The 26,727-nt window shown below is 36.5% G+C and overlaps 2 protein-coding genes across 2 annotated transcripts; one reads left to right on the top strand and one right to left on the bottom strand.

The window, feature by feature from the left end:
• Positions 1-12,415, top strand: LOC145771357 (palmitoleoyl-protein carboxylesterase notum1-like). The gene is made up of 10 exons (XM_082583111.1): positions 1-133; positions 3,963-4,247; positions 4,753-4,901; positions 6,668-6,728; positions 8,123-8,187; positions 8,456-8,694; positions 9,931-10,132; positions 10,461-10,614; positions 11,517-11,564; positions 11,767-12,415. The coding sequence occupies exons 2-10, from the start codon at positions 3,979-3,981 to the stop codon at positions 12,272-12,274; spliced, it is 1,695 nt and encodes a 564-aa protein (XP_082439237.1). The 5' UTR covers positions 1-133; positions 3,963-3,978; the 3' UTR covers positions 12,275-12,415.
• A 2,366-nt stretch (positions 12,416-14,781) lies between these two features.
• On the bottom strand, positions 14,782-26,155 carry LOC145770535 (uncharacterized). The gene is made up of 8 exons (XM_082582208.1): positions 26,024-26,155; positions 25,695-25,790; positions 25,027-25,515; positions 23,140-23,306; positions 18,535-18,678; positions 17,689-17,886; positions 16,722-16,896; positions 14,782-16,269 (listed from the first exon to the last, which is right to left on the bottom strand). The coding sequence occupies exons 3-8, from the start codon at positions 25,484-25,486 to the stop codon at positions 15,851-15,853; spliced, it is 1,563 nt and encodes a 520-aa protein (XP_082438334.1). The 5' UTR covers positions 25,487-25,515; positions 25,695-25,790; positions 26,024-26,155; the 3' UTR covers positions 14,782-15,850.
• Positions 26,156-26,727: the final 572 nt, after the last annotated feature.

The following is a 26,727-nucleotide window of genomic DNA, read 5'->3' as shown; positions in this document are numbered from 1 at the left end:
TATCGTTCTTTTGCTGTTATTATTTGTTATTTTTGTTAAACGCTTATTTTTATAAGATTTTTTGTCTAAACAAGAGATAGCCTACAGCAAAATATTGTTCTTTCTTTAAAAGAAGTTTTCTGCAAAATTGGTGGTAAGATTTTTTATTAATTCATCATTAACTTTTTTATTGTTACTTTTTGTAATTACAAAGCAAAAGTATGTTTGTAAATCCATTCACGGGTTAAACTAATTAAGAAGCTGCGTAGTATTGAAAAAGGAATGTTTGAAGACCTGTCGTTTTTAGTCTATTATATTTTAAATATGCATATACGCAGATAAATTGATATTTTGGTATTTCAAACTTGTTGCCAGACCAGGCAGTCAATCAATTCTTTTTTACATTAATTTAACGCATGCAATGGGAAAAAAATAGTGATTTCTACCTGGAAGGGTACTATCTCGGACAAGTCTTGTTCGAGTTGGCAAAGTGTGCAATTTCTAATTAAATCGAGTTCTTTATTTTGATTTTCAAGTACGAGCTACAGCTTTCAAATTTCATCTTTTGCATGCGTGATTTCGTTAGACTTTCATTGTGTTCAAACGTCTTTTTAACAATTCCTTGTTTGTTTATCTTTATCCTGCATTGCGGGAAAGCGGACGTGAGCGCTATGCATCGGTGTATGCCTTCCGACGTACACCTGACCCACGCTGTAGCCGACGGCAATGTCTGTTTCCGGTTGTCTACTCTACTTATGACTTAAATTTGGTACTACCCATTACTCGAAATCGATCACTGGGTAGAGGCAATTATCGTAAAGTTTCTTGCCCAGAGAAACAACAGCAAGTGCTATTTTGCCTGCAGTCACTTTCACTGTAGCTAACTAAGTTTAAGAAATTAATTTTTTATTAAGGACTTATTGTAGCCTAGTGTAACATCGTTCAATAACATAAAAATAACAACATGCCTCAATGTAAAAAACGGCAATGATACATTGATTTTTGTAATTTCAAACAACAAAAATGAAATAATTTCTTGAAGATTTCCTAAATTTGCAATCGCATTTAAACAAAGAAGCTCTCTTGTGGTTCGAATCGTTGATAACTTGCGGATACAAGAAGCCACACAAAGGGCATTTTGTCAACTTTCAGCCAAAAAGCGGTTTTCCTTGTACCTGGGTTACAACTGTTTATCTCAATAGATGGATAGGCTCCACGGCTTAAAGACTTAGCTTGACAAGTTGCACGTGTGCTCATTGGCAAAGAAATTAGTTGTTCAAACAAACTCGCGCTCCCGATGTCGCGTCATTCAAAGCAAACCGCAGCATCTGTAAACGTGATTAGATTGTTATGTTGGCTTCTGTTATTTGCTTTGTTTGAACCTGCTGCTTTGAGTGGCGTGGGATTGAAGTTTTGCAACAGGAATGGAAGCACCATAAATCGGATTAATTTAGAAATGAAAGAGACTCGCCGTCTCAGGATTGATTCGTTTTGTCATTGCCGTCATAATCCAATAGAAATTACATCAAAAATGAGAAATTTAAAAAGTTGCAATAAGTACGAAGTAAAAAAAGTTTGAAATATTTTTTTTTGTTTCATTTTCTCAACAACGGAATTAATTTAGAAAAACTCCTTACAATATATCTGGACTAAAATAAGTTTGCAGACAAGTGCTTTTAAATAGAATAATAGGTTTTGGAAAATTGTTTAAAAATTCAAAATATTATGTGACAAAAATATATAGCACTCGAGTTGGAAAGCATATGGTTAAAAAACATGAGGGCTGTTCGAAACGAACGCTTTTATGTCGACAAAGCGACATCCTTAAAGATGTCTTTTCCGAAACAAAATTACGAAATCAAGACAAATAATTTTAGGTCGAAACGAAATATTTCGTAATTTCAAAACGAAACAAAATATTTTACAGCCATCAGGCCATTGCTTCAGAAGACAACAGGAAATTTTAAACATCCTTTTTTGGACACAAAAGTGTAGCATCAGGAAAAGAGGTCGACAGCCAACGTCCTTTCTCCGCCAAGCAAAACAACACCACGGTGGCCACTTTAACAAGAAAAAATTCTGCCACTGAAACCTTGATCCAACAATCATAAGCTACGTTTTCCGTAGGTAAAAAGCAGATGATATAAAGCAAACTAAGTGATGTAGTCCCCGTCAGCTGTTTGGCTTAGGTGTTAGGGTAAGGGATAAAAAGTAGTAATTTTGATGATGTGGGTTCGATTCCCACCTCTACTATTACTCCTGTTTCTAATTACCGAATAAAGTTCAAAACAAGGATTAACTCTCTGGCTGAGTGCTAAAAGGGCCACAATTGGACGGTAGTCTCTTATAAAATGTTCTGATTGGTAGTTTTTTAAATTAAACAAAACTTTCACTTCATACAAAAACGATGCAGTAGCCTACAAACAAGAAAAAGAATGGGTGCAGTCAACGGAGGTTATAAAATCGTGCAAAAAAGGCACCTGGCCGATGGAGTTCCTGATCGTCGCTATGAGAAATGACATGTCACAAACCCTTGATATGTTCAGGGTGCTCGATTTGGTACCACAATGTTACCAGCAGCAGACCACAAACGCTCGCTTGTAGTGGAAGTGGTTAGTATAAGCAACAAAATCTGTGCCAATTAAGCCACCATTGGAAAGTGAGCTTGATCTATTGGTTTGATGCACTTTCCGCCATTGTAGTGGACTCTCGTTTGTTTGTATCCACTCGCGTTTCCAAAACCGTTGCAATTCGCTTTCCAACTAATGGCACACCAACACCAACAGCGCGTAGATGACTACGCAGTTTTTATTAGTCGCTTTTGTGATAGAAATATTAATTAAACAACATTATCTACCAATATCCAACGTACCGACCCCAAAGACACGCGGACCTCACAACGCTGAATGAACGCACAATTCACTGGCCAGGGTAGCCAGATCCAAAATAATTCTATAGCAAACTATAACTAAAAGCTAGCCAAACACGGTAAAAAGTAGCTAAATGTTAGAGGGTACAACACAAAAAATTTTTTGATCTTTTTAATTGATTTATTCAAATATTTATTGCATAAATCTTTCCAGATTTAGAAACTTGTTTAACTCAAAGTTTTTCTTCTTTAATGACCTTAAAGTTTGTCCAAATTTTTCTAAATCGAAGATAACATTCTTTATTTGACAACACTAATGGAATATTGATACCGGTCTGAGGCAAATATAATAATGAAAAAGGAGTACCTCGTAAGCTTCCATTTCTCGCTTTGTGAGTTGCGATTATTGTCAAACCTTCAAAAAACATGAGGGAACTCAGTTGACTTTTTAAATTCTCAAATTCTTGTTATCGTTTCGAATGCAGAACGAAACGAAATGGCTTGGACTTCGAAATGAAACGAAATTCTTCACTCAGAAATTATTTTGAAACGAAACAAAATTAAGACAAGGAATTTCGAAACGAAATGTTTCGAAATATTTTTGTCTCGAACAACCCTAAAAAAAATCCGGTGATTAGTTTGAGGTTAAATAAAAAAATGGCCAAGCCCGATTAATACGTCTTAGCAGACTTATGCCTTATAAGAAGGGTCCAGACCCAAGCAACAAATCAACCTCTTATTGGCATTAATTTAACGTCTGCAAAAGTTGAATCAAAGTAACAAAGGGTTGATTTGCTGGCTGGAGAACCACTGGTTTATTGACTTACTTTTGCGTTATTTTCATTCGGTTTTGATTTCGACACAAGATGTTAAACTCAATAGCCTAACAGCACAATGAATAACTTATTTAAATCAATTCCAAATTTGAGACAGTTCAAGGTTAAAATGAGAAAACTTTTTTTCATGTAGTCTTATTTTTGCAGACAGAAAATTGCCTCACAAAAAGAAAGAAACAGGCAAACAGAGAAGAAAAACTAATATCTCAATGGATCAAATTTCTTCATTTCTTTTAGGTAGCCAGGAGTTTGTTTAACGTGACGAACTATTTTTTAAGATTTCATCTTGTCATCATGAATTACGTCATCGCCGTCATCGTGACGTCAGCAGTTATTTTATCCGCGTCATCACTCCCCTCCAAGCACACCAGGAGGTCAGCGATCTCGTTCAATAACCTGCAATCGCGCTCTGAGATACCAGTTGGGATCCCTCTCAGAGAAGAACAAGTGATCACAGAACGGGAGCTGGGATCTCATTGCATCAATAACTCTTGGGCTCCGATGGGACTCTTCAGGCTCGGAGGAAGAGATGCAGCGACGTGTAATGATGGCAGTGAATCCGGGTAGGCATCTAACTAGAAATCGAACAGACCTAACTTATGAGATCGTCATTCCATATTCGTGGATGCTCATTTGAAACTTACACGGTATGATTGAAGTAAAACACACCTGGTTAGTTTCAAAATAATCTTGAGTCTTTATTAAAATTCTACTTCATGATTTTGGTCTTTTTCTTATATCGAGTCTTCTAAATTTGGTTGATACACCACAGATTGATGCATTGACACATTGTTTTGCGACGGAGTTGTATAGTGAAAGATCCTATACGTTCTGCAGTGGTGGCATTTGAGGGCACACAAAAAGATGGTGCGTTGTTTGGAGTTTGGTAGCACAAATAATGCTGGGTCCGTGTTGTGACCCCATTTCACCATTGTAGACTTGGTACAGTCAACACCGGTTCGTAGTCGATTCAAGGTTTTCAACTTTGCCCAAAGGGTGTTTGCTATGATTTTGGTGACAAACGTTCATTTTATTTGTAACTGTCTATTCACAATATTTTTCACTTAGGTATTATCTTCTTCGGCAACCTGAGAGCAAGAAATGGGTGATATACCTAGAAGGGGGCTGGTACTGTGCGAACGAAGTTACCTGTAAAATAAGAAAATTCAAAGAACCCCAATTGACCTCATCGAGGGACTGGAGCTTATGTAAACAGAGTAAGTTGTTTTCGTGGTAACTGTAGCTTGCATATCGCATCGTTTCGAATTCGCTCGGTGAACGATCCTTGAAAACTATAGGACGGAATTAGGCGAATGAAATAGTGACATGAAAATTTGTAACTCCACGAAATTCACAGTCCAATTATTTCCTCTTCTACAAAGTTTCTGTCATATATTTGTATGTTGCATCTTTATCACAGCCACTTTTACACGTTCATGTCCCTTTTGAACTAAATCGTAATTTTTTTTAAAGAAACGATTTGAACAGTCACCTCCAAGGAAACACAATTTTGAGATTTTACGTTGATCCAATATTACAAAACGTTGTTCTAACAGTTACATAGATCTGATGGGCAGTTGGTTTATCATCGGATCTACTTCTTTTAGGTGATGATTTCCAGTTGTTATGAGAATTTGTCATATATTTACGTCATAATGTGACGCAAATAAATGGTAAAATTATTCTGACATTACGGACATCTGCAATCCGCGAAAATATCTTTGATCGTTACGCACGTCCTGAGCCTGTTTTTGCTTAATTTCACTTCAAGAAACATTTTAAATGTGAGAAGACATTTTTAAATTTGTGCCATCTGCTAGCACAGCAAGATATTTTCGTAATAGCCGATTGCGCTACTTACGAGATACAAAAATAGTCTAAGTTACATGACTGGTTAGGTTACACTTTACCCAATAATCATAGACCGTTTAAATCTAATAAGAACGCAATTACATAGAATTATTTTTATCTGCTCGACATAGTTCTGTTATTTCAAGTCTATAAACCAAAGACTACCCAATTTGTGTTCTTAGGGTTTTTTTTATATATTTTTACCCTTTATTTCCTGTTTACTTGTTAGTGGCCACATTTTCAAAACACTATTACTGGTTACGACTTTTGCTTTCACACACCCCTAATAAAGTTTAAATGTATTTTTTAAGACAGGGAAAATTATAGTAAAGAGCATTTCTTTGCATTAATGACAAAGGCGCAACAGGGAATTTGCCGTAATTTTTTACAATCAGACACAGCTGTAGTTAGTAAGATTTTGCAACTACATGATGCTATATTTGCATGATTTCAAGTTTTAACATTAAAACTGAAAAAAGGGAAGGATGCAAAATGAATATTCTGACAGTATTGGGATGGCAAGCAGATACTTTTAATTCAGTACCCTGTTTGTGTTACAAAGAACACTTAAAACTATCGTTTCATTTATTTCTCGTTTGAATCGGTTTTGAAAGTATCGGCCGAGTGTGTTTAGTTTTGGTTTCTTTGGCCACTATTCGAGTTTTGTGACATGACATGAATCTAATTTTGTAAAACCTTGTGAGATCGAAAAATGGCTATAACTAAATAACTCCACTTTTATTAGAATGAATGAAAAGAGTATTTCTAAAATGTACTGCAAGTTAAAAATTTTCTTCGAAAGTGATTTAATCGTTGTATGCTGCACGTCAAAAAAGAAAAGTCTTCATTGATGCTGATAGGTAGCGATGAATCTTCAAACTCTGCAGTTTTTTTCTTGCCACTGTTGCAGATCGACCAGGCTCAGACTTAGCTTGGTAAACAAAATGGACAAATGTGACTACGAATTTTGCAGATGTAGCACATCAAAACCAATCTACTTATTCGTTCTGTTCAGCACGCAAATAAATTTTTGAGCCTACCGAAAAGTTGAAGTCATAGTTCACCTCACTCATAGTTGTAATTTGAACAACTTTATTCTTGACATATATAATTCAGGAATTTTTTATTTTAGGTGACGGCATATTTTCTGACTCGCAGTCTAACAACCCTCATCTTTTCGACTCCAACATGGTGTAAGTTGAAATAAAAACAAGACGTTTGTAAAAGGATCTTAAACTTGCGCTTACAAGAAAACAAACAAGTTATTTTATCTTTTTACGATTGATAAAGCTTTGGTAGAGAGCTCGCTTTGTTAAACCATAAATAGACAAAACAAAATAACTTTAACGGATTTAACATAATGTATCGCACACAAAAAAATATAACATAATTAAAATAAACTCTAGCCACTGTCTATATGTATAATCGTACATTGCAGATTTGTAATTCCTGATGAGGACACAAGTACGTGTCGAAAACGTTAGAGCTTATTTTAATTATGTTAAAAAAATTTTGTGTAATATATTATGTTGAATCCGTTAAAGTTAGCCTACTTTGTTTTGTCTTTTCACGATTATTTTCAAAATTCTATGATTTTTTAGCTGAAAATAAGTCAAAAGTAGAGTTTTGATTATTTTGAGGCGAAAAGGCATAAATTAGATTTTTTAAGAAACTAAACTACATGATTTGTATAACCACGAAATGCATACATACAACCGAAATTGTTGGTTGAGACATGGACGATTGATTTTTCCAATATAAACCCTTTATGACACTCACGTTTGGTAGACTGTGGCCGAGTGGTTAGCACGTTGGGTTCGCAGTCGAGAGCCTGTATGTTCGACTCCAGCCATCCGCACTTGCTGTTGTTTCTCTGGCAAGAAACTTTACGATAATCGCCTCTACCCAGTGATCGATTTCGAGTAATGGGTAGTACCAAATTTACGTCATAAGTAGAGTAGACAACCTGAAACAGACATTGCCGTCGGCTGCAGCATGGGTCAGGTGTACGTCGGAAAGCGCACACCGATGCATAGCGCTCAAGTCCGCTTTCCCGCAATGCAGGATAAAGATATAAAAAAAAATGTGAGCTTTGACAAAAAGATTGAACTGGCAACATAAATGGCCAACGGCCACTGGATTCTTAATAACTGATGTAGTTGTGATTGTAGCTTGAAACTCTTAGATACAACGACATGCACAGCTTAAAATGTACGATTTCAGCACTTCGTCCAGCTTTTACAAACTAGCTGACTTTAAACTCATAGACATGACATGCTACAATAAAAACACCTACGGTATTTGAATTGAAACAGAGTAAGTGATATGCAGCGTCGCAGCTAAAGATTCTGTTTGGGTCCCCGATGGCAATGTGTGAGCCGCAAAGCATGATGATGCTTTCGTGGAAATTTTCGGATTTTTAAAAACAATTAATTTAACTCGTCTTCACACTATTTTTTTTTTCACACTGTGTTCATGAACAATATGTTCTAACTACGCTACTGTCTATATGCAATTATGCTAAGCCTACTATATTAAATAGCTTTGGAAGTTTTGTGACACAGCAGTAATACAGAATTACTTTTAGGTATATTCCATATTGCTCCAGTGACGTGTGGTCCGGAACAGCTCGAAAGCGTAGGCTGGGTGATGGTAAGTATCGCATCATTCAACATTAACAAACATCTATTCAACTTACAGTTCCAGATTATGTTAAACCACAAGTCAGCATTGTACCACAACTACGGGTTAGAACTTCTATGGCGTCTTGCCATGAGAAATAACATTGAATTGAATAAATACATCACACTTAATTATAACTGTCGTATCAGCTGCAAAGAAATATGGTTGCGTGGAGTTGCTTGAAGTTTTGATATACCACAATACCACATGTTTAATCTGATATTTATTTTTGATGTAGAAACTTTCAGTTTTATGGGATCCGTTATAATCGAGCAAGTGATCATGAAACTGATTGAAAATCACGGCATGCAAAGCGCTTCGACCGTTCTCTTGGCCGGCAGCAGTGCCGGAGGAACGGGAGTGCTCATGAATATTGACCGGGTTAAAAGCATTCTTGAACGGGAAAGTGTTTCTGCAAACGTCCGAGGTATCGTTGACTCGGCTTGGTATCTCAAGCGACCTGCAATGGATACTGATGTGAGTTGCGTTAATTTGCTCAAGTAAAACATTATTTACTGTTCAATTTAAATGTTCAGCATTTGGCGTATAAAAACTTGGACGTAGTGTAATGATTAGACCAATGTTGTGCTTCGAAAAAACACCGAGTTAAGCAAAATCTTTACTTTTTATTGGAAAATATATTTAAATAATAAGAAAATTAAAATCTTTAGTTTTTGACTTCTTTTATGAGGCCTATAGAAAATTTATGCATACCAGCAAGTGGAAGTGGTATGACTAAGGTAACAAGTTCATAATTAATTACTCTTAAAAACACAGAATCTTTTATAAATCATGCCCTTCACTCAAATGCATCATGTTGTCAACAACTTGTATGACTTTTGCTCATATTGTTACCGATTTGTTGTTGAACATGAAAGGCTAAAAAACTTGGAAAACGATGACATCATCAAGTGTCTCGTTTACTATTGCAGTGACGTAGAAAACAACAACCCATGATTCTATAGCGTCACAAAAATAAACAAATAAACATGGTTTTAGTAGAAATTATCAATATAGTAAAACATTTAAGCTGATTTTGCACTTGTACTGGCGCGCCACATCAAAGCTAGGTATTAGTAGAATAATGGATGACCCAGCAGATGTAAAAAGTTCAAAACACGGACAATTTCAAACAGAAATTCTGGGCTGTCATCACTTGAATACAAGTGTCATGTTGTGTTAAAATCTCATTCCCGGTATTGGCTCTCTGTAGCTGCTGTTCAAGATTGTTGAAAGTAATATCTCCAGCTCTTGTAGCCTCGTTTCTTACGCCCGGTTGTCTGCAGGAGTTAGCGAGCTGTCTTTATTACATCACACATGAAAGTGTTCGCTTGAGGCCGATCAATTTAACTACTGTTTGTGATGAACAATGCTGGCCTGTTCTACGGAATAATTTTCCGCTTTCTTGAACAAACAAGGGATTTTGCTTCTACAATGAAGTCTTTATTCATATTTTAAAGAAAAATGTATTTCTTAACTTAAAACACAGCATTTTGTTTGAAGTTGAACCCAGTTTTTTTTTCTTGGGGCTAATATGAGGTTAATCATAGCATTTTGTAGAGATAAAACAGTAAAACTTTGTATAAACTACTTGAAAGCAAGCATAAGCATATAAAATCTTTTGATGGACGAACAAAAAAGTTCAAATTTTTTTAATTAAAGCACCTTCTTTGAAATTTTTAAAATTTTTGACAATATGATTTTGCCCACTAGAGGCAATGCCGATTTCCTCATGGCTGCTCTCCTGTTGCAATGATCAAACTCGGAGTGTCTCTATGGCAACCAAACATCCCCGAAAGATGCTTGCGAGCAACCAGAAACGAACGATACAATTCAATTAATTCGCCTCGACGGTTTTCACGAGATGAAAGATGGAAGTGCTTTTTTGGACCTGTTGTTCATCCACATCTGCAAGGTACAGCCATGACACAGCCTACGTAGTTCGCAAGTTTTTAATGTGATGACGATGATCACTGAAGCAATGTGCAAATAAAACGAGATAATTATTACTGTATGCGTTATAAATAATGTTTTGCCATCTTCTAGTGACTGCAGATTGGACTACCACAAGATGTTTTAAATGATAAGCAACTTCATCTTGTGATAGCCTAGCTGCAGTCACCAGAATACAAGAGATTATTTTTTAAATGAAATATCTGATGAATATTTTTTATTTACTGTATTATGCATGATGTATTATTTTGCTCAATTAGCAATGTAAAAAACTGTATTTTATTTATTAGCTGAAGTGTTCGTCATTCAATGGCTTTTTGACAAAGTACAATTGCATTCTGATAACATCAATTTAATGGGGGGGTATCGTCGCTCGTCAAACCAACTTCTGAAATATATTGAAGAATTGTACGAAGAACTGAAAGCATCTTTCAAAAATGTCAAGTAAGTCCGCTTGAACCACAACGGGTTTTGTGATTTTTTTATCCCGACGACAACTCTTAACTGACACGATCGCTTGATTTCACTGTAGTCTACTGCCTTGACAAAAATGTGACAAACGTCTACGAAAAAAGTCTTTAAGCTTGCATTGACTTCAATAATCTTCATATATTTGCTTTATGCAATAAATTACAGCATGTCGTTTGTGAAAAAATACGGTGTATGTATTATATTTAGTGGAATTTGCTGACGGATGGTTTTAGTGCGTCTTCGGTGCTTAGAAACTAGGTTTGGAGGTATGGGCAGTAACGTTGATAAAGGGGGCACTTTTAGACCCGGCCTGGGATAATTTTAAGGGTCTGTCCTCTTTCAAAAGGGGCCGAGAACATGAAAAGATCACCACGTATTCTTTGGATAGCCTACAGTACGTTTGGCTTAGAAGTGTCTTGATTTGGACTTGTAGAGCCTAAGGATTTCTGTTGTACTGGGCCCAAATTATCCACTGTTAGGCCCTGTTAGTATGGAATATATTGGTAAATACATTTCCACAATTGTTTCTTAATGTTGCACGTTCTCTAAAACTTCGTAATAAAACTCTTCGAATTACGAATAACTTCGTTTTGGCCAAATCAAGCTGAATGATGTTGTTCCGAGCGAAAATGCAACGCGATTGGTAACAGACATGCCATGGTAACAGACAATGCTTTGTAGTTTGCAGATATTTTGACCTCGCATCACCACCATTGAAACGTGAAATATGTTCAAATTCTATGAAATTAATGTGAGGTTTTGTTGATTGGTTTTCATCCTTAGTTTTTTTTATGTTTTGGAAAGATTGTTTAATAACTGATGCTGAAATGAAATTAAACGTCAACAAGTGTTACGGTTAGTTTTTCTTCTTTCAGGGGAGTTTTTGCCACATCCTGTCTTTCTCACGGTGTATTGGACAGGAGGTAAGTAATCTAGTAACAAATAGGTTAGTTGGTAATTCTATAGAACTTTTCAAATAACTTATTCAATATTGTTGATTCATAAGAAAACATAACGCTGTTGCATTTGTATGTCTTTTGTTAGGCTGAAGTTTACGGATCAACTTGTACAATGGTAGGCTACAGTTCAATCTGAAAGACAATCTTTAAAAAATATTTTTTTCAGCGACTGGAACACTGTGTCAGTATCTCGAGTATTGCTCCCGGACGCCATCCAGTGTTGGGAAATCAACCTTGACTCGACCAACGATCAGCCTCACAGCAGTGACGTCGAAGCAAGTCATTCGAATTACGTCAGTGTTCAAAGACGTCACCATCACAATAGGGCAGAACTTTACAACAATGATATCAGCGAAGAACGAAGCGCGGAGTTTCCGACTGAATTAGTTCCGGACGATGATGATGACTACGCAGATGGGTACTATACCAGTAACTATCTTTCTGACACACCAGAGCCACCAGTTTTGGAACCGACCCAGTGCACCCCGAAAGCCATCGATCCGTGCCCACTGCCCCAATGCAACCCAACTTGTCCGACGTTGTACGATCAGACTACCCATTCATTTATCAATGCGATTGACTTCCTAAAACTTCTTGGAGTCGACATTCAATCGATGGCATCACAAAAAGGCTCCAACGCTGCGCAGTTGCTGAAAGACTTGAGTCACGGTTGAAAACAAACTTTTAATACTTTGTAGAATCTACCTCATTGTTAGCTTCCCAGGATGTTCACTCAGGATAAAGTTAAGGATCCCATAATAATTGCAGGATAAACTAGAGATCAAAAACTTTGCGACATTGTCAATCGCCAAGTGAGCGAGACGTAATTGTAGGCTACTGTAATTACTAAGAAAACAAATCAATAGCCTAGCTTTTTTCAAGTCTCAACCTTGAAACAGCTAGGCTATTGGTTTGTTTTCTTAGTGATTGCTTTCTGTGTTAGGTAGATCGCCCATTTGAGGAAGTGTCATCGTACCAGATCACCTTTCCAGTTAGTTTTTCCCACTTTTGTACTGTAACTGCATTAATTTTGTGATAAAGAAAGACATAAAAAACGTTTCGGAAATAAGCCAAATTTGCAGAATAAGGAAATTTCATACCTTTGTAATTTTTATTTTGTTGTAAGCTCACAAGAAAAGTATTATTTCTCTAGTAAAATCGCTTGCAATAGCATCTCTGTCCACGGTAATTTTGTTGCATAAAGCTGTGCGAAGACTGCTTTCAAAATACAATTTTTTGCAGTCAGACTTAGGCTACCACTTTACCTAATTATTGCAAAAGACTGAATAATGGACTAAAGTTAAACATTGAAATTCATACTTGTTCGGTAGGGGTATTGTTTGTTAAGTCCAGTTTTCTGAAAAGCTTATGTTCTTACCTTGACTGCAGTGTTCGCGACGCAGCCGGTCATTGCAGACAAGACCACAAGTTGAAATCGATAAAAATAATTCATGAAGTGTAGCCTAATTGTTTAAATAACCACTTTAAACCTCATCTTTTTAATATGACTCAACTAAAATTTCGTTTTAATGCTGAACACAATACTTATTGCACGTCATTTCAGTCGACCTCAAAATGTTATCATAACAAGCAACAAAATTGGACCGTTTAGTGATGGGTCTATTTATTTACTGCATTCATTTTTAGATTCCCTTTTTGGTCCACGCCTTTCCTTTTCACCACATAAGTGTCACATAACCACGCCTAATCAGCAGTTATATGCTGTCTCATGGTTATCGATAGATACAAAGCTTTGTGATTCAGAGAAATTATTGTCTTGGTCGTTCTATCTTGCATTGATGAGAAACCGTGTTTACCTAGATGAGGAAACATGCCCTCATCCTGCCGATATTAATTTTTTTCTTTTTTGTTTTGAATGGTTAGAAAAAAATGATCACTGACGTAATTACAATTAAATACCTGACAGAAATTCCTCGGTTCACTCGGTCTGTAACCTATGTAAGAACATAAAGAACAGTTTGTTTTAGATTGATTTAGGGCTAGGCTTTCTTTCATGCATAACTTGCTTAATTCTTTCGTCATTTGTAAAGCAATTATATTTTGTTTATTCATTATCATCCATTGAGGCGCGCCTGGAAATTCTGTTTATTATTTTTGTATTTTCTTATCGTTCTATTTAATGTCAGTCTACCTAAAAAAGAAAAACTGTTGAGTTTAACTTTAGAATAAAATCGATTGCAAAGTACAGTAAAGAGCAATCTCGATAGGCTATAAAATAGAGATAGACTTTCACTATCTCAAGGAATGTGGTGGATTATTGCAATGTAAGACGAAACTGTTAATTTTTTTTGCATTTTTGTGTATGGATTTACATACTTTTTAGATTCTTTGTGGGTTTATCGTGTAAAACAAAATACATACAAAATTGTTAAATTCTCGTGAGACCAATTGATGTCTTTCCAACTTGTGAGTGAACGACGGACAAGAAGCAGTGAAGAGGTTATGTTAAACAGAATGCGGTAAAAATTTAAGTCGCTTGTGGAACAATTGAAACCACCATTATTACTTCAAACTATTGTACCTTCAATACTCGATCAATAAGGAAAATTTTCAAACTACTTTGGAGTAAAAAAAATAACAACGACTTCCTGAACCTTCTTGCGTGGGAGGTGGTAGGAGTCACATTTTTGGGTTCAGGCGCTGCAGTCATTGGAATGCGTTGAATTGTTGATACCAATAAGCGTTGTAAAATTAGAATATCGTATGAATTCTCTTCACCACTCCAAGGACAGGACCATGTGAGAGGGCAACTTGGGCCAATAAATAGTGGTAGCAATCCAGACAAGATGTTTAATTAATGTCTTCAGCGTGCTATTTTCAACTGCGTTTGTGTCTAAAACGACACATCGCAATTATTTTACGAAAATACCTGATTTTGAAAAAAATAGATATGGCATAATTTTTGCCTCAATCTTGTTAGTTCATCTTGATTTGTAGGCTGCCTCTATCAGAAAGTAGGCTCATTTACTCCTGAATAAACAAATGAGCTAGGTCATATATTATCTCCACCTACTTTGCCATTTGCTCTAGCAGCATTAGCATTACCGAACATTTTTAAGTGTTCACATGTACTGTACTTTTTTCAAAATGGTTAGTAATAATATAGGTTAGAAACAACAAGTGAAGGATGAATTTAAAAAAGTCGGACTGAAGGAGGAAGATGCAAGGGACAGGGTTAAATGGAGAAAAGGAATTAAACAATCGCTGCGCGGAAACAATCGGCCACCACCACTAGTGGGGAACAAACCGACGATGGATTATGATGATGATGATAGAAACATGAAATTATCTACTAGTTTGTCATGATGGCTGTTCGATGGAAACGAGGCTTGAGACGAGTAGTAGTGTACAAGGGCGACAGCCCCATTAAGTGGTATAAGTTAGGTGTTACATTTGTGAGGTGTTGCATTAGTTAGGTTTTACATGCTTTGTGCCGCCAAAGTGCTAATAATAAAATAAACAAAATATGGTCAAAATGTATTTTATTCTTGAAATGTGATACGAAAAAGTAACGAGCAATAAACGTTGTGAATCATGGAGATTGAGAAACTGAAAGATTTAGATGTGGAGAAGGATAAAGAATAACACTTGGAAACAGATTTCCCGCATTGAATGAAACGCGGATGTTGCATAAAACCGTTTGGTACCCTAAAAGAAAGTGAAATACATTTGCCAGTTTTGATGTAGAAAAGACGTCTGCAAGATATCATCAACGAAAATATTCAAAAGGGAGAAACAAGTGTTGCGTAGTTGGACGAACTGCAAAAAATGAAGTTGTCAAGTTAAAAGAATGTTATAAGTTTCATTTATTTAGTATCTTTTGGAAATAAATCGCATGAAAGAGAGAATATAGTGACGAAGTTAAAATCAGGGTTGTCGGAGTCGTGGAGTTGAAGGGATTTTGGCGTGTGCAGATTCAGAGGCGGCTGGTTATAAATTGAGGAGTCGAAGTCGTCTACTTTTCGTCCGATTTCACAGTCTTATCAGACTGTAGAGTCGAAACTGCAAGGCTTTTGGAGTGTCCGGAGCTGGGGTCGGCCAGTTATAAACTGAGGAGTCTTATGTTTTTTGCCCGACTGCACAGGCCCTGGGTAAAACTCAATGATCCGATTCTCTTTTTCTGGTGTTGGAAATAAGCGGTTACAGGTAGGCTAACACAACACCATTAACAAGTAAGAATACTAACAATAAGCAGCAATAATAACATAACAATTCTCTATATAAATGCTTTATAAACGGCGACACTCCGGACTGAACCCTTTTTCATCATTTTTGGGACCAATCGGATAACGGATAATATTGAGTGGAATTCTTCCTTTCCGTAAAATAGTCTCCGCACAGCCGTTTTCGGCAGCATGACTGCTCAATGGGTTTTCAGTCGTTGGTTTCGGTACCTCCATGAAATCCTTTTTTCTCAAATCGTTAATTGATATTTTCTCGACACTGCTTGATGATATCGCAAGCCCACTGTCGGACTCTACACATTTTGCATTGGTTGAAAACATTGGATCTTTTCTGTAGAAAGTCATGTCGGACTCTGAACCAGACCCACTGGCGTCATACTCTCGACTTTGCTCAAAGGCTGAAGCAGTGTTTTCAGTGGAATAATTGGAAACCGTTTCGAATCGATCGGAGAAATCCTCACCTCCTAAAAGCAGATTTGTTTTACTTACTAATGTGCTTTATTTTTTTGATACACAAATATTATTAGTATAATTTCGGGAGAGAATTTGCTTTTTGATACCAAAGACAGGCAAGGCACAACAACACAAAAGGACTGAACAGTGTTACGAGAATATACTTACACAGGTATTTACGAACAGCTTAACAGTCGAGCGTTTTTAGCTTAACCTAAAGCCCTCATTGCAAATACAAAATATTTGTAAGAAATGCAATAATTTTAACTTTTTAGGAAATTCAATTATTGCATTTCTTATCGAAAGAAGGCATCCGTGTATTTTGAAGCATTGGTTTACACGGATTATTCTATGACAAAACCAACCGGCAAGTATAAAAATTTCTAAAACATTGTTTTCGTTCTTTAATTTTACTATTTTGTAGAAACAATTCGCAAGCAGCTTTCCCAAGATGAAGAGTCACCTTTGTACTTTCTATAAAGCGTCCTCCGCAGTCTAGCTCCAGGTTTGAGAAGAGCAACTCTCAAGCTGTCGGAGGATCTGTTTCTCATGTTGATTTCTCTGCAAGCTCTCTGCGCCTCATCCTGATTTTCAAATTCAACCAGAGCGCAGTAGTTTTTTCCTAAGTCAGGTATCCACTGTAAAAATATAATTACATCAAATTTAGTTACTAGTTTACTAAAACCAGAGAACCAAGTAGGCTACCATTCCATACCGATTAAAACTTTTAAAGGTGTTTTGGTTGTTATTAAAACATCGTTTAGGTATGACTTCTGCCTCATCAGAATCAGGCTACGCATCTTTTAAAACACGAGAGCATTTCAAAATGCAAGTCGCTGAGTAATGCCCGATTTGTCTTCAAATCAACATTCTTTACCAACGGAGAAAAATTTCTCCACCGCATAACTAGAAGGAATGGGGGTTTTGTATTTAATAAAGAAACGTTGTAAACCGGCATCAGAAAACCTGAAGGACTTGATTCTATTTGGAAAAAAGGCCTCTGTATTTAATTTTTCTTTCCGTACCGACGTTTCATGCGATGACACCAACACACTAAAAAATTCATTCTCGGAATGTGACTGGTGTTAGTGTCACTCTTGTCGGTATCAACGTGGCTTTGTGTTTCCGGCATTAGTCAAATGATTTCTGCTTTATTTTTTCACACTTAGTTTTCATGAAAAATCTCCTAAAATAAGCCTGTTTTTAATTTAAATTGGAAAGTAGCGGATAGCGGGAGTGCAACTGAAGAAAATGTAGCGCCTTTTTGCTACCGCTACATTGAAGAAAGTAGCGCTGCTGCTGCAGCTATAACTCCAGCAAAAAAGTAGCGCACTACTGCCCACTTCTGTAAATGACACTTACGGGACACTAAGAAACATAATTCAATTACGAGCATAAAATACAAAAATAGATTATGTAAACCACTCAACTGCTTGATAAGCTTTTAGGTAAGTCGGAAGTTTCTTTCCAGGTTTCAAAACACGAACTTGAGTAAGATCGCCGTATGAGACGAATAGAGAAGTGACAGTTTCGATTGAAGGGTTTTCCATCGGTAAGTTGATGGCGATAACACTTCGTATAAAGCGAGGAGACTCCATGTTAACTGGTAAAGGACATTTTCTCCGTACCTGAGAACATGATAGTTTAGTAACTTTTTGCAGACTACAATAAATCAAAACTCTTTTAGTGGGGTATTTTTTATTTATAATTAAAGTAGTAGCAAGCACTGTAGCATTGCTAGGTTTCATACGTTTGTGACAAGAATTCTATTAAACTTTAATCTACCTGAAATCAAATATCTAAAGTCGTTCCGGTAGCCAACTCGCTCTGCATGGAGAAGATGTTCATCTAATTTACATCACGAAAATAAGTTACAATTTTTTAAAAAAAAGGTCATTCAGGAAATGCCTATCCCCTTCAAGACATATAAACTGCGAAGCCCATTTGACGTGTATTGTCATGAGCTGTTGGTGTAGCAACCATGCAAATAATGTGTTCAATAGCAGGTGCAGGGAAAGTAGACAGCATTACACAGTGGTCGTTTGCTATATGTACTGGTGAATACTCAATTTTTGTGATGATAATAAAACTTTTTTCTGCAGTGTAAATAATTATGTTAAATTTTAAGTTTTTTAGTAATTTTAGTCAATTATTTTTTTATTAAAATAGTTTTTGATATTTTTCACCTAGTCTGGTCGAGTTGATTCTAAATTTCCAATAATGTAAGATTTATAATATGCTACGCAAATATACGAGTGATCGCAAGAACATGTTACCATGGTTCCATCTTCACTGAGCTCAAGTTTTCGAGATTGACGAATGCTTTGCGCCACCGTGCGTTCATCTCGAGTAATTGCTTTTATCCGTTTGAGAGCAGCAATGCACTTCAAACTCACAAAACCGCTTTCCTGTTGTGATACCTAACAATCAGCAATAACAATCATAAATCATCATGTGTCGTCTCAATATGAGTTAACTACACCAAACTACCAAATGTCCTAATAGTCTGAATAAAGGCAACAATCATTTAAACCAAAACTTGTAAATAATTAATGACTTTATCACTGCAGACTTGGTGAAATCAATACAGTTAATAAATCGATAAAATGAAGCAAATAGTCTACTACACGGAAGTCAGTCTGCCTGCATGACCAGATCAGTGACTCGAAACAGCGCAGGGTTGTTTCTTTTGCTCATTTTTTATAACACCAACGCTTCCGTGTAGTACACAAAATATACGTCATTTGCGATTACAGTAACGTTTTTATATGCAATAGCAACGTATTGAGATGCTGTGTATGAGTTTGTTGCAGTTTAATAACAGTCTTTCTAAGCGACAAGGATAAATAAAAATACGAATAACACATTTGCAGTCTTGTGTTCATCTGGAGCTTAGATAAAGTTGTTTACAAGCAGTTGTACCATAAGCTATTTCTATCATACTCCTTATGCAGAACTCCTTATGCAGAACAAGTTCCAGCAAGCAACTTTGTGGGGGGGGCGATTTTCACCAAACACAATGATATGTAGGTCTACATTAATTCGACCTTGCAAATACACCGTGAATAAAGTTACTCGTCTGTGTTTTAGGGTGGTGGAATGATTGCCCCAATCGCCTTCCCCGCTGACGCCAAAGACATTTAAATATACGACTGAGAGTCGAAACACGGCACATAGCTTTCATACTGGCTATTAGACCACTTGTCTGGTAAAATTGCTGTATATTTGAAATAAAACATAGGCAACTTTGACTTGCCAATGAAATTAACTGAGCCTGTGAAGAATGGTGCAACATACCCCAACACTAGTATGGCCTGCTGCACTGTAGGCCGACGCACGTAACACGTTTTCGCCTCTGACAAAACGGACAAGGAGACAAAAAGCTTGGATGACATTTGAACGCGCTTCAGTTTGCTTGATAACCGGGTGTCCCTCAAGATAAGTCGAATTATCAGTATCTTTTTGTTTGTCGTGACAACACAAAATTGCAATATTATTGCTTGGAATAGACGCTGTGTTTGTGATCGATTTGCTATATCATCTAAAAAAGCTTTGTGTCACGTATGTATTCAACGTATAGTATGGAGATAAACCTTCTCCATTTCTTTTACCACTGCTTAGAGCTAAAGTAGGCTATAGCCTATGACTTTGGTTTAATTAAAATGCGTAGGTTACAATGCGTACATTCTGAGGAACCTTACCGCTATCGCACCCGAAACGTCAGTAAAGCATTAAAATGCAGTGACGTAGCCTACTTTGTATTTTATTGGTTTCACTGTTCACATCAGGACAACTAAAAAGTGAAATAACAAGTAAACGACAGAACTGAGGCTGAGATCTTTCAAACTGAGGATCTTTCAAACTGAGGCTGAGATCTTTCAAGATTCTGTCATTTTAAAAGCACAAAGTTTTGTAACTACAGAATAGGCAGTGGCGCCGGCAGGGGGGGGGGGCAGGCGGGGCAGCTGCCCCCCCAATGTTTTGGGCATCATTTTTTTAATTTTTTTATACGTATTAATATTATTTTTTTAATATTTGGATGCCAACCTCAAGTAAGTCAACTCAAGTTGCAAGGGGAGGGGGGGGGGGTAAAAGCTCTCTCTTTAAAAAAAAGTATGGAAAACCTTGATGACTAAATTGTACAGTAGATAAAAAGATTTTCTACAGAAGCAAAGATATAGACTTTTTAAAGTTTTAACTAACGTCACATTGATGTAGAAAAATAACAACCTGTTAAATTTTTGATACCTCACACTCCCATGACTTCTTCCGCGCGCATTTTGGCATTGGTTGTACAAAATGTTTTGTTTCAGCAGTTTTGAGTTGTTCAATTCTTAAGTTTTAAAGGAGACTCAATTTCTCCAATATTTATCATTTATCTTTCTTCTTTAATCTCAGCAGAGTATAAGACTTGTAAAAGTTTTTTATCCATACGACGTCATAAATGAAATTATATCTCAAATCGGCGTAATGACGTGACATCATCTAAACATTTTACCGAATAATAAATTAACAAATTCGATCGTCAAAAGTGGTTTGGTGGTGGTAAATATTACGTAATGAAAAAAATGTGATAAGGTTGGAAGACATTACGTCATGTATTTTCAATACAAATTGAAGTTTAAAATTTATGCTTTTGTTCATAGTCGTAACTCGTAATCCACCTTCAAAGCGGTACTACAAAGAACAATTTTCGATAAGGAGGCATCAAGCATAAGTCGACATGACTTTTAACCCTTAAAAGGTTGGGCTCCTGGAGTCTTGCTCAGTTTGGGGGGGGGGCTGTCGATTCGTCTTATGCTTTAGGAGTGATATCTCTGTTATTTTGGCAAGGTTTCAAAATTTGGGATTCACTTTGTAAAATTATTCACGCTGAGCATATCCGAAAATTAAAACTATGTAAATTTTAGAACTGCTCATATACGAATATTGAAATGTTGAGGTCACTTATGAGTGTAATTTGTAGCGTGAGTTTACACATTATTTTTTGGTAGAGTAATGAAGAACGTGCATTGTAATGTTCTGATTAATTTTTTTTTACATTAATTTACATACAGCCAATGCCCTTCACGCTGTGAAACAGTTAGGATTAACTAGACATGGGCCAAATTAATTACTTTCATCCAGCTGGTGGAAAAACGTTTCACAGTAGAATATGAAATATTTCAGAGGATGTGCTGAGAAATGCCTTATATCTTTCAATTATAACCTTTATTCGCTCAAAATTTCAGCTCAATAGAGGTGAATAAAAGTTAGGAAAAGTCAAGAAATCTCGTAGTCGCAGCCTCAGTGGTTTTAGAGATACAACTGTTGATACAAAAAAGTTGAATTGACAGGCCCCCCCCCAACCTTCAAAGGGTTTGCTTTGAGTCAACAGATCTATGCCTTAAGGTTTACGTCAGCTCCGGAGATCAGTAAAATATAAGGTTGTCATCTTCGGTGCAACAAGACCATTGATTGATTGGTTTAGTGAGGATTCGTAGTCCCATTGCTTTCATTTTGAGTGATCATACTGATTTTCAATTTATTCCTACAAGACGTTACGTAATGAAAAAATATATAACTAAGGTTGGAAGACATTACGTCATGTCTTTTCAATTCAAAATGATGTTTAAAATTTATTCTTTTGTTCATAGTCGTAACTCATAATCCTCCTTCAAAGCGGTATCACAAAGAACAATTTTCGATAAGGAGGGCATCAAGAATATGTCGACATGACTTTTAAGGTTTACGTCAGCCCCCGAGGTCAGTAAAATATAAGGTTCTCATTATCGTGATTGTAAGCCGTGGGAAATTTTTTCTCTAAAAAACAGATTCCCGGGAAGCTAAACATTTTTTCCAGCCCTGGTAGAAAACAAGAGAAATTAAATAATATACCACTGTCTTGCATGTCTTGCACCAGTAGCGTAGCCAAGGGAGGGGGGTTCGGGGGTTTCAACCTTTCAAATTGAATTTACGGGTGTTAATACATTATTTACAAGAAAAGCTTTAGCCTATGATGTAATTTCTCGTCAAACTTTGTAAGGATGCAAGCCATCTGTAACTGCTGAGATCGCTTGTTCGATCTAGATTAACATCTAAACAGCTATTCGTTATGCAAAACTTGAATATATCAGAAATAGCCTAAAGTAACCATTGTCTCAAAGCTTTTTGTTTGACACTCATCAAGATGTATGACCTTTATGACGTTACATTTTCTAAACTTTGGGTTTACTTCAGAGCATAAAAGTTAGTGACTTACCTGAATAAGATCGCTTTTTGAATCAACCAAGGAGAAAATTGATAAATAATAAAACTGTAATAATCGCGCAAAAAAAAAGCAATCAACCTACGTCTCTAAAACACAGTTTACCTAATTTTAAACGAAACTGCATTAAAAGAGCGAGTTTTGCCAATACCAAATATTCAAATATCTCAGTCTGGAATTAGTAACAAGAAAACATAGAGACTTAGCTTTATTTCCGAAAAATGCCGAAGAAAACGTGATCTTATCCTTTTGCCACGCCACCGGACAGCACCATTTTACAGAAATATTCATACCCACAATTTTGTTGAAAATGCTCTCAGAATGCACCAAACTGAAAGTAATTTTTCAAAATTTTCTGGAGGAGGCCGCCCAGACCCCCCTCCGCTAAGTGTCGCCTTCGGCGAACACCCCATCGGGCTGCGCCCGCCGGCTGTCAACACCCCCCCTTTTCAAAAATTTTGACTACGCTACTGTCTTGCACTGTCAATATTTTGCCCCCCCATTGTTGAAGGTCTGGCGACGCCACTGAGAATAGGCTATACGTGTTAGCACAAATAAGTTATTACTTATTAGTAAACAATAAGGTTTTTGTTAATTTCTAACAAAAATTGATTTCCGTCTTCACTATATTTACCTGTTTCAGTAAATAAGCGTTTTTCGACAAACTTTCGTCTGATAAACAGTATTCAGCAATTTCCATGATTGCAGCGTCACGTGATTTTACAAACGAGCTCTCATTGGATAACTGACCTTCGTAGCCAACGACGTCATCACGCATGGATGGTTTCTTGATTGGAGTTACTTCAAACAATGTAAAATCAAGCATTAACCATGATGCATTTGCAACTAAATAAAATCGCAAAACAAAAAGTTTTCGCTTCAAAATAGATCAACAAAAAACAACTAGTCTACCAACCACGATTGTTTAGGATCACTTGATAAAGCCAGTCGTGCTGACTGACGAGACATCGGAAATAAAAGCTAGGCATCACCTTAACATCACATGGTAGCCTAAAACAATGACCAGAAGAACGCAAGTCATTTTATAACCTGTTTATAACGTTATGTGACCAACAGACGACGTTAAGGATTGTGAATGGGAATGAGGCAAGAATCAGATTTTGTTTGCTCTTGGGTTGATGTCATTAGAGTCGATTCATGAGTAGATCCAGGGATAGTCGATGTCATACGTATCGGCAAGTGTGATACTTTGTGTTATAATTTCGTTACAATCAAAATTGACAACCTATTCTTTTTGCTCTCAATATCAATACTCCAATCAAAAAACTGCTTGTTCGAAAAAGTTTACCACAACCCTACCTCAATTCTACCCAATCCTGGACAGTTGTCAGATAAGCTCATACAAGCGCACATAATCGGGAACGGTAATAAATTGTTCATTGAATCAGCGCAAGTTTCAAGCATCCAAACGTAGCTTCTTATTACACGTAACGATGTATTTTCATTTAATGGTTGTGAATAGCGATAGTTAAATCACGCATGAAAGCAATTTGCAGGCTACGTTCTATGCCGGAAAAAGTTTTCTAAATTGTAAAGCACCAGCTACAATTCATAGTAAACAAATTTATAACATGCATGACACGTACCCTTATGTCGATGCGATGTGTGATGTTTTATAAACGCAAACAGTATGATGACTCATACGGGTGTGACGTAACAATTGCAACTCTTGTCATTAAATTCAAAAACGGAAGCCACAGCTTTTTAGGATGTTATGAAAAGTTGTTTTCAATTTCAAATCGATTGACAGTTTTTAATACGTTTTGATCAAATTGGTTAGACTCATCCCAGGGCTAACAAAAACAATTTGCAGCGTTTTGCAAAAGGAAACAAAATTTTGGTTTTTCTTTCCACAAAGAACTTCTTGGCTTTGGTTTCGTTTTGAATTTCAATGGTTTCGCTACGTGGTTGGCTAGAAACAAAACAGGGACGCACGAGAATGTTGCTACGCCAGAAAGTGACGTAAAAGTGACAACAGAAAGTGACAACAAATATTTAATGATTTGTGTCCTCAACAAAAAAATATTTCTTGAGGTTAAAACCTCTATTTTTTTGATTTTGTTTCCAATTCAATATATATTTGAATTTTTTTTTCGTTTAATTTTGGTCTGAGAACGTTTGTTTCAAATTTTCCTTCGTAATAGACAATCTAAGAACAGGCCAGACAATTCAAAATAAAATTTAGAAACTTTAATACAATAAGAGACTTTACAAAACATAGCAGGCTATCACACAAATCTTAATATTTGTCTGGTTTTATTTTAAAACACTTAACAATTTCGATTGGTTTTTCTCGATTTTTGGTGGTCGTCTTTCATTATGTTGCATTCTATCTGTTCAAATGAGTGCTCAACGGTTTACGCGACCGAAACGATATTTTTACGGTAAAATTCTACTTAGTAGTACAAAAATAATAACCTTTCTCAAAGTTTAGCATTGAAATGTAAAGTAAGCCGAAATACTATGCAGTGGTGGCAGTTAGGCTACTCAGTTGACTCACGGATACTGTATTCCTCGCTGGGTCTTCTGGAAGCCGTTGAACTCCCTCTAAGAGTCCTCCCGCTTGAGTTAGCACATATCCCTACACTTGGCCTTCCTGGAACTAAAATAGGCCGCGGAGGCAAAGATTCGGTGACCTCCCTCATATTTAAATGACCCCCTTCTAGCGCAACTGCTGGTCCACTGTTTAAGTTTAAGGCCACTTGAGGTTGAAAAGCAACGTATTGAAGTGGTTGGGGTAAATATGCTGGTTGGGATTCTTGAGAAATTCCCTGAACAACCCAACCGTCATTGACGATCAGTGGGATTCGGAAAAGACCTTCAACAGGAGGGGGTTGCTGCAGAATAACTCCATGAGGCGGGACGGCAGTGATGTAGTGTTCTGGCGGCTTCATCACGTGCTTTGAGGATGATGACACGACCTGTTGCCATAACGTTTGTTGAGGAAAGGGCGCTTGCATCTTCGTTAATTGGCTTACGTAAGATCCGACTGAAAAGAAATTGGAATTAGAAAAACTTCGTCATGTTTGTAGTTTAACTACGTTCTGCCTCACAGGCACTTCACAATGCAAAGGCTTTATTCGACCGAAAGTTCATAAATTATTAATGCATTGAAAGGGAATAAATCACCAAAAATTTTCGAGCCATAATTATGCATTCTCCATTTACCTGTGTAAGTAGTTGAAATCGCGTGTCCGTCAATTCATCAACTGCTCGTATCTCTTGTTTTTCTCCTCACAAATATTACTTTCAAATATGTCCATGCTGTAAACATCAAATTTCACTTACGTTTTTGTAGCACAAGGTTAGATAAATAATGTACACACATCAGACTTCGGTCTTACAACTATTGCCCTCCTTTGATTGAAATTATTTTGACCAAGTCGCTAAGTATTACAAACTTGCAACTAATAAAATATATCTGTAAATCTGGGACAAATTATCAAAACACCAAAAAAAAGTAGTTTAAAATCTCTACTCTGTTTTCTTTAATTTACCTTCAAATCACTTTCTATCACCATACACGCAGTGATGCAGTGATAAGTTTGAAAATCTAAACTCATATTTTCTTGTCTACAGCTGCGTGAAATCAATGTTTCTGCTTTCGATAAGCTATTAATATAGTTGGACGTGTGTAGACTACATTTAGTAAAGCTTTTCCTTCAGGTAATAATTTACAAATATGAAAAAGCAAACAAAACTTTGATAACTCTCCAAAAGCTAGAGTAGGCCCACTCAAAAGCTTTTGTCTTCGCTTCTTCTGATCAATTTGATTGACTGAGGTAAATTAAGACGAAGCTGAGCTCGGGTTTATAATTGACTGAAAGCATTTTTACGTCCTTTTTTCACCATTTGATGTCAATTTGGGGAAAACGAACTTGGCTTGCAAATATGGAAGCTGGCATCTGCACAAATTAATTTTTTTATTGAGTTAATGCTTTTGGCTCCATAACTTAACCTTTCGTTTTAAGAATTCTCAATAATAATATAAAAGGCGAGCTCGTAGACTTTGCTTAAATGATGAAGAAAACCTTAACAAATCCGTATATCAGGGTAGAGATAGGTTAATTAACTTATTTACACAACTCGGCTGCTGTTGATCGACTAAATAGAGATAAAGCGGATTTTAGATAAACAAAATACTCTTTCAGTTTGCTGCTACCAAATCGCTCGCAAAAGACATTTAACTCTGTCTAACACT

Source organism: Aplidium turbinatum, chromosome 5 (assembly GCF_918807975.1).
Source record: "Aplidium turbinatum chromosome 5, kaAplTurb1.1, whole genome shotgun sequence".
Lineage (NCBI taxonomy): Eukaryota > Metazoa > Chordata > Ascidiacea > Aplousobranchia > Polyclinidae > Aplidium > Aplidium turbinatum.
The sequence above is the reverse complement of the archived record's forward strand: the minus strand, read 5'-3'. Positions and strand labels throughout refer to the sequence as shown.

Coding starts and splice junctions, on each gene's coding strand:
- LOC145770535 (XM_082582208.1), bottom strand. CDS start 25,486: ATGCAAGCGCCCTTTCCTCAACAAACGTTATGGCAACAGGTCGTGTCA. Junction 16,897..17,688: donor ACCTAAAAGCTTATCAAGCA/GTTGAGTGGTTT, acceptor ATATTTTTACAG/TGGATACCTGACTTAGGAAA. Junction 16,270..16,721: donor GCTTTATAGAAAGTACAAAG/GTGACTCTTCAT, acceptor ATCTGCTTTTAG/GAGGTGAGGATTTCTCCGAT.
- LOC145771357 (XM_082583111.1), top strand. CDS start 3,979: ATGAATTACGTCATCGCCGTCATCGTGACGTCAGCAGTTATTTTATCC. Junction 8,188..8,455: donor AAAGCGTAGGCTGGGTGATG/GTAAGTATCGCA, acceptor TTTTTGATGTAG/AAACTTTCAGTTTTATGGGA. Junction 8,695..9,930: donor GACCTGCAATGGATACTGAT/GTGAGTTGCGTT, acceptor TTTGCCCACTAG/AGGCAATGCCGATTTCCTCA.